The 8,741-nt window shown below is 34.1% G+C and overlaps 1 protein-coding gene across 1 annotated transcript; it reads right to left on the bottom strand.

Annotated features, from left to right (window-relative positions):
- Window positions 1-1,359: 1,359 nt before the first annotated feature.
- Window positions 1,360-8,346, bottom strand: LOC113849781 (mitochondrial adenine nucleotide transporter ADNT1-like). Its single transcript, XM_027479942.1, has 8 exons — window positions 7,968-8,346; window positions 7,239-7,287; window positions 6,936-7,099; window positions 6,614-6,651; window positions 5,080-5,192; window positions 4,777-4,890; window positions 3,581-3,925; window positions 1,360-2,939 (listed from the first exon to the last, which is right to left on the bottom strand). The coding sequence occupies exons 1-8, from the start codon at window positions 8,126-8,128 to the stop codon at window positions 2,856-2,858; spliced, it is 1,068 nt and encodes a 355-aa protein (XP_027335743.1). The 5' UTR covers window positions 8,129-8,346; the 3' UTR covers window positions 1,360-2,855.
- Window positions 8,347-8,741: the final 395 nt, after the last annotated feature.

Here is an 8,741-nt window from a genome sequence, read left to right as displayed (position 1 = left end):
TACAAATATGGTGGGGAAGAAAAGAAGTAATCTTACTCCAATCTCACCTCTCCTTAGATGCAAAAATGCCAATAAGAAAGTCTATATTCATACTAAACAAAGAACAAAGTGCACATTTCTTTAGGTCTCAAGAATCAGGAAGTTGTCTCTCAAAATTTAATAGACATGTCATCACTATTTTCATGGTAGGTCCTTATTTAACCAAGATCATGGACTCCATTTTTATTTTTATTTTTATTTTCAATTATTCATTTGTTTGTTTGATTAAGGATTTAATTAAATACAAAAGTTTAGTTAAATTGATTATTTTCTCCCTTCACACGGTTACAACTTGTGATTGACATTGTTCTAAAAAAAAAACTTGTAACATTCGAAATAATTATTTATTGTAAGCATAATCTGACACGGTTTCTCTGTAATCTATTCAACATCTTCTAGATATCAAATTTAGTTTTATGCATCATGCTCCTAAATATGACACACTTTTCTGTATTCTCACCCACCTTTCGAAGATCTTTAATTTAAAGCTAGACCATCACTGCTCATCAGTATTTATAACTAATACTAAACTTCTTTTATTATAATGAAACATTAATTTTTAAAAAAATTGGGAAAAAAGATTATATAAAATAAAATGATTCTAATAAAGTATAAAACTATTACTATTTATAATGAATAGAGAAAATAAAAGTATACCTTAATATAATGGTCAATATTATAAGAAACAAATTCTATTTTGATAATATTTTATTATAAATACTTAATTATTTATTAAAATTATTATAACTAAATATTTTATCTAATTATAAATTTACAATTTATTAATAGAAGAGAATAAAAAAAATATTTACCTTCAAACTCTTTTAATTTTTGTGAGATTAAAGTTACAAAAAAAATATTAAATTTAATATATTTTTTACTAGACAATAATATGAATTTAAAACATATATTGTGAGTAAATTCTTTTGGGAAGATAAATAATCATATTTTATCAGTCAATTATTATCTATATTTAGTGATTACTGTATATCAGACAAAATGTTGAAAGAAAATTGGAAATAAGTCTTTGGGACTAACTGATGACAAGCCTTGTTTAAGAAAGCAACAAAGATTCTTTCACATTTGGATCTGATCTATTCTTTCACGTACATTACCATTAACCTTAGACTATTACATGTTGCGCCATGCATTTGTCAGCCAGCTTCTTTACCTCCCCGACAACCACTACTTAACTCTTTCCCTTTCTTACTTCTTGTGTTATGAACCAAACAAAGAATTAAGGGTAGATTAAAACCTCATATTTGGAAAAAAAAGATAAATCAAAGTGGAAAAATAGAAGTGCGAATAAATTGTATCAATAATGTAGATTCAAATAAATCCCGTGATGTATGCGGGGAATCCTCTCCCAAGGCGAGTTTTATTGGTGAATATGCATAGACACACATTAATTAATTTGGAATTCATAATACATTTGTTTTCAATATAGGTTATATGGTAGAGCAGGGGAAAGAGACACTGAAATAAAAAGGATGATAGAGTACGAAGAGGAGAGAGTGAGCTAAACATGTTGCTTGTATGAGACAAACGCGTCTCTAGCCCAGCTAAACATGTTGCCTGTATAATGCAAGTGTCAATTTCAATCACGATTGATGACTGCGTAGATTTAAGGAGAGTGAGCGTAATGTAAGTGCATCCGGTTGCAGGAGCTACAGCTTGTACATCAAAATTACAAATTGAGAGATATGTGAGATCAAGCTGGAGAGGTCATCATCAACGTGACAAAGAACTCCAACGATAGACATCAGAGAGAGAAGCACGAACGTCCCCACAAAATTTGTTTTCAAACGTTGGTCAACATGTTGTTGTGCCAATACCATCAGAAGCTTTGGATCAGTGGGACGGAAAGGATTATGACGGACCAGCACTTAATAGTCGGCTCTTGTACCCACGGGCTCATCTGACATTTTGCATTTCAGATGTCCTTCATCATGCAATCAAAATACCAAAAGACGATACACGTTATGTTAGACTAGAAATGAAGAGAAAATGACTACTTGTTCCTATTATATATAGTTATCAACTATACATTATTTGTGCCTAAATCTCCATTGCGCACTTGACGTCCTAGCTTCGTCTTTGAATGGTGAATAGTTTGGGTAACAAAATTCAGTTAAGCATAAATGGGTAGATAAGGCGTACTTAACACTTAAATAGCTAACAAAGGAGTAATAATGTGTTTGTCTAACACTGCTATTTCTAATTGACTCCCAAAAGAAGAGTAATAGAACATAGTGCGTGTGCCTCCATTCTATGAATTGAAACGTGATCTCATCAATTAAATTGCAGTAATAACTAAATGTTAAAAGGTCCTATTTTTTCATGGCAAAACCCACGACAAAATGGTTAAACAAGTAAAATGAGATTATTATTCATTGCATTAACCTGTCCTTTTAGACACACCAATGCAAATGTTGTAACCCATTCATTAAAAAAGTATTATTTCTATGATAGGTAGGGGGCGGGAGGGCAAGCAAATATTTAATGCAAATTCCACTAAGAAAAATGATTTTTCAACTAGCGCAGAAAGCTAGGCACATATATATGTCCTTGCATTGTTTTTCCACAACACTTATTGACATAGAAGATGAATAACCTGAAAACTACAGCACGTTCACAAGGAAAACAAATAGGAACAAGGGAATAAATTTATAGAAACTAGCTCTAAGAGTTTCTAAACTCATCCTTGGAGAGATGAAAAACAAGAAAATAACAGTAAGTTACCATCTCTGCATCCCCTTGCCTACAGAAAAAGAAAAGAAAAACCACACCGGGTGAACAGATATCATGCGGTCTCTTTAGTCTGATATTCTGATCTCAACTCCTAAAATGTCCTTCACCACCTCGTATGTTACAAATGCAATTGCTATCGATGGGACAACCTGCAAAACATCAAGTGAGACAATTAATGTTATAAACAAGGCCATTGAATGATGATAACTTCAGGTAAACTATATTCAACAAAGAACACTAGTTTAATTAACATTTGCAAGAACTACAGTGAAAAGAAAATCAGAAAATTTCTAAACACTGAGCTTGAAAAGACCACCCAGCAGTCGTTAAAACAAATGAAATTATCAACTCAAAGAGGCATGGTTCTTCAACAACTGAAACTTTTGAGACCAATGCAAACATTGAAAAATTCATAAACAATCCTGAGTTCAGTTATTGTGCATGTCTGTAGTTATCTTTATTTACAAGTTAATCTGGGAACTGACCATCAACCAGTATATAATCTCAATATTTGACTAAAGCCACAGGCAATGTGTGTTGTAATGCTGGCATTTGGCTAATCAGGTAAACTTATTATGGTTACAGTTATTATCAGGGTGGTAACGTCAGCAGTGTATGATTGAGAGAATCCTACAGAGCAATCAATCATGTGACATGAAAGTGTCTGCAAATTTTTCCAGTGATAAAAAGAAACAGTAGTAGCTTTCTGAAGTGATGGCAGGAAATACAAACTGGCTTCCTCGGATAAGAAAAAGTCTACAATACAATTCATGAGCATCAGATGACTGACCTTTACAGAGTTGGGCACCAGACCCTTGTATAAAGCACCAAATCCTTCATGCCTAACAGTTTTCCTAAATGCATCAACCATTCCAGTGTATTCAAGAGGGACTTTGACTCTCCCATCACCAGTTAGAACAGATGCAGCATGATTCCAACCGACCATCTGCATTCTTCGACGAATGACATCAAGAGGGTAAGCAACAGTTTGTCCAACAGTTCCAGCAGCAGCACCACAGGCCAGTCGTGTTGTCACACTCAACTCAGAATCTTCTACTAGACCAAAAGGTTTGGATTTAATTAACCAATCTTTTAGAGACTCATAGACAGCAAAGTTGAGACCTACATAAGGAATCTGGGGAAAAGAGAATAGGAAACTATTAATTATGACAGAATCACACAAAAAGAGGGCTTGCAATTACAACAAAACTTGAGCAATTATAGTTCTCAAGCATAAAGCACACAGGGAACATTGCAGAGCAGTAACCTATAATATCTCTATAAACTTAATTGCACCAATATTAGGTGTAACTGGACTGATAGATTTTGCCTCAATTTTTGCTCCAAACTATTTGCAGCAAAAGTAATGCAGTAATAGGTAGAATGATAGACATCTACCTACATACACCCACAACCAGGTAAACTTTATCACCAGACTAAGTAGTGGCAATAGCTATCATAATTCATTAGGAAGCAAGTTTGGAAAATTGAAGAATATTAACTTTTCGTGTAGAGAACCTGTAATTCATTAGCTTGCCATTTCTGGACCTTTAGGGAATTATGCAATCTTCACTCCCTTGTATAATGTTGTGAGGCGCTATCTAATTAAATACCCTAATCATGCAATCAACAGTAATGCATGACTAAATGAATAGAAGATGGATCTACAGACCCTACAGTAAATAGGTTCAAGAACATGATTTATGTATTGTCCCCAATAAAAAAGTAGGGAATATAAGATGCATAAAACTATACTTCTAAGCAATCTAAGCAGAAATTCAGTTTCTTATACCACTTTTTTTTATCATTGTTGGAAATTGAGTTCTCTCCCTCCCCAAACTGCAGGCTATATGCTGCTACAAAGGCAGCGAGAACTTCCCATGAAGACAGTAGTTAAAGCATTTTCACATTTGCTATAGATCTATATTTAGGATCATGAACACAATTATCATCGTTATAAAGAGATATTCTGGAAATTTTACTCACAACTCCAATAACTGAAGGAAGCCAGCCCTTATATAAAGCACGAGGACCTTCTTCCCTAAGCACAGTAGACAGAGCATGGAACATTCCTCTGTACTGATAAGGCGATTTGTCAGTCTGCAAATACAAGGCAAAAATACATTTGTCAACAATTGACACAACAAAGATCATGGATGACATTTTTTTTCTCCAATTAATGTTACAGCTGTAAGAGGATGTATTATCTTTATGCATTTTCAGCTACCATTCTAACTCACAACGAGCAAAGCAAACATTTGGAAAAAATAAAAATGAAAGAAAAAATACCTGTACAGTAATCCTGCCTCGAACCATATCCATTGGATAAGTGGCAGACATAGCAATTATTCCAGCACATGCTCCAGCTCCAAGACGTAAAAGAGGAGTCAGCTGAGCATCCTCTGCAAAAAATTGAGAAAATACTTAGCCAGTCAGAAGGGTTTCTATACTAACAAACTTTTGTCAATTTAAAATGGATGATGAAGTTTGTTTCAAAAATAAGACTATTGGCATTTACCAGAATTAATGAGGTTATCCTAGAGTACACTAATGTAACTTACTAATTTAGAAAAGGAAAAGATTACTGAAAATGTGTTGAAGTGACATCACTAAATCATTTTTGGGTCAAAAATATTCATTTTTCAGCACAGAATTTAAGTATACAAACAGGCCCTTTCTCCACATAGCTGTAGCAATTGCCATAAATTAAGAGCTTCAAAACCTATATTGTTTCATAATCATAATCACATGTTGACTGACTGGCCAAGCATTCTCATCACTAGGATGATATTTATAAGGAGAGAAACCCTTAACTCTTAATTACATAAGTTACCAGTCAGGCAGTCATTATAATAAAGGAGAAAACATATAATATATGATATAGTAGTCAAAAGCAGCACTAGCAGCAGCTATCCCGGAAGAGGGGAGCGGAGTGGCATGGCGCCACTATGGAGACCCAATTGTGTCGCAGACGCAATTGCATCGCGTTTCAGAGGAACAGCTGTTATGCCACAAATAGCGGCCAAAAATGGCAGAAATCTCGGTTGTCGCAGCTATTTATCATATCTGAAATTTCAAATTTGCCCTCTGTTTTTTAACATTGGGCAACTTATAAGGGGGGCAATCTTGGGATTTTGCCCCCCTTATTTTCTGATCTTCTCCCTCCCTCTTTTGCAATCCCTAGCTTCTCATTTCATCTCTCATCTCTCCCTCTCATTTCTCCTCTCATTTCAACTTTGTTCTCTACGTTTCTACTGCTTCTGATGGCCTTCATCTTCGGCAAAACTTTTGATGCAACAGAGATGCTTTCCAATCATCTTTCCAGCAAAGTTGCACATTTTCCGGTAACTGAACTTTTTTTTTTCTATTTTTCTCTTCTATTTTGATTCTCCTACTTTGCTCTGTTTCAAATTTCAAAGCTTCAAGTAGAAACAATAGCTGCTCCTGCACCATTTGCTATTTGTTATTTATTTGCTTCTCTGATCTGATTTTTCCTTTTTTGTTTTGTTCCAACTTTGTTTATTAATTTTATATTTTTTAGGATGTATGTGTATTAAAACTTTAGAATAGCAGTCAGCCCACTACCACTATCCACGCTATAGCATTTTTGAGGTTGGCCGCTTCGCGCCGCTATCCAGATTAACTACTATGATATATGAATAGAAGTACAAGAATAATAAAACAAAAAGAGTTGCCAAGGAAGCTTCCTAGTCCACTTCATCAACTCTCAATCAAATTAATACTTGCCCTTGCTTCACGTCATAAGACACTAGCCAATCTAAACACAAATAATCTTTAGTTGAAATGGAAAACATGAGCATACCATTTCCAGTTTGCTGCTGGTACATATACAGTATACCCCTGTCAGAATAGGAAGGAATGGTCAGAAAAAACAGGAAAGAAAGTTTAAAATATATGAAGTGAGATGCGATGAAATAATTTTAAAATGTTAGCCACTGTGGTGACCCTATTTAAATAAAATGATGCAGGAAAAGGAAAACGTCCGAAGAGGTTGCAGAAGCCAATTTTCCTTCACGGTAAGTTGATTGGTATTCGCTATAATTGGGCACCTGAATGAAAACCAACAAAAAGAATGCTAAACAAAAAGCAATCAGCACATTATGTTGTATCTAAAGAAAACTTACTTAGAAGCTTGCTCATAGCTGAAGAACTTCACAGCAGAATTAGGGACAATTCGAGCACAATTAGTACCATTCCCTTTGAATAGTCCACGGAAACCTTCAGTTCTCCATATATATTTTAGGCCTTGTATTGTTCCGTTGTATTTAATGTTATGAGGATTCTGGACCTGCAAATAGCAACACCCAGATACACATCATCATACGTAGAAATAGGATATATCTGAACAAACATGCTCAGATATAGTCACAGTAGCAAGGATAAATAATAGCTAATCCATGTAGATCTAAACAACCAAATCAACTAACCTGTAGCAAAATTTTTAAGCGTTCCAGTGGAGCAACTGCAGTACGTGATCTGCATAGACACAACAAAAACTTGGTTAAAAATTAAAACTCGGCACAACACCAAAAAAAATCTTGGAATTTTCAGCAAGAACGAGTTTCCAATAAATTTGGATTATGGATTATTGTAATTGTAATTACAGCTCAATTTACTGAAATGAAAATGAAATTCAAAGTTAGCATGCATTCTTTAATTGGCAGGAAATGTAACATTAGCAAGGCAATGTACCATCAAGATATTAAGGGAATGAAGATTTTTAGTGACTTTCATGATATATGACATACAAAAAAAAAAAAAAAAAGCACACAGAATCTTGTTTCAAATCCCCCAATTTTCTGATTGGTTCCTCACAAGTAACCCAGACCAAGTAAAAGTAAAAGAACTAGCAACTTCCAAAATGAACAACAACGCCTATATTTAACGCATAGTATACTCATTCTACTTCACCAAATACAAAAGCCAGATTAATAAGTATTAATCATTCAACGAAATTAAACCCAAAGAAATGATATCACAAAAGCCATAAACATCAATCCCCACTGTCCCCTGACAATGAAAATCCAACACTACATTATCCATCAAAATCAAACCACAAATACATACAATCAACAATTTATACATAAATTTCATCGACATATTCATAAATAAAATTTAATTAAAAAATTAATTAGGAAATGAGAAACGGAACTGACACTCCTCCAGCGACTCCACCGGCGACAAGGCTTTTGCAGATGCTAGCGAGGGCGTAATTTGGAGCCTTGACAACACCTTCTCTAGCGAGCTTCGCTTCCTCAGCCAGATTAACGATCTTCGTTACCGCGGATTCCCCGGTCTTCACATCCTCCGAAGCCATATATATAAACCCTAACCTAACACTCACTGAAGAAAAAAGAGAGTTACAAAGGTCGTCGGAGATTGAGAGATCTCAGATTTTCCGGCAATGAAACGGCGATTAGAACAGCGAAGCGATCACTTCACTCTCTCTCCCTCGCTTTGAGTTGTGACTGCGGAGAAAGAGCGAAAAGAGTGAGCTCACAGCAATGCCAACAACTCCTAATGCGCGCACAGAGTGACGCCGTTTTGACACTGTTATTCTATTTATATCTCTTTTTTTTTCGGAGAGAATATTGTACAAGTATTTTTGTACTGCCTAAAACAGCATTATATTAAAATGATTATGTTATTTAGATATTAAAAATTAGAGTCATATACTATGATATTTTTTATATTTATTACATATTTTAGAAATATCTCACCTTAACGATACAAAAATTAACTTTTAAAAAAATTAGAAATGTTAAATAATGTCTAAAACATATTGATTAACAAATAGAAAATTAAAAGGACTTAAAAATATTTTATTTATATAATTTTAGTACATTTAAGATAATTTTAAAAAAAGTTCTATTTATTTAGTTTTAATTAATATTATATAAAATAAGTTATTAAAACCTTAATAATTACAT

The sequence above is a fragment of the Abrus precatorius genome, unplaced genomic scaffold (assembly GCF_003935025.1).
Source record: "Abrus precatorius isolate BTA unplaced genomic scaffold, Abrus_2018 Scaffold9, whole genome shotgun sequence".
Taxonomy (NCBI): domain Eukaryota; kingdom Viridiplantae; phylum Streptophyta; class Magnoliopsida; order Fabales; family Fabaceae; genus Abrus; species Abrus precatorius.
The sequence above is the reverse complement of the archived record's forward strand: the minus strand, read 5'-3'. Positions and strand labels throughout refer to the sequence as shown.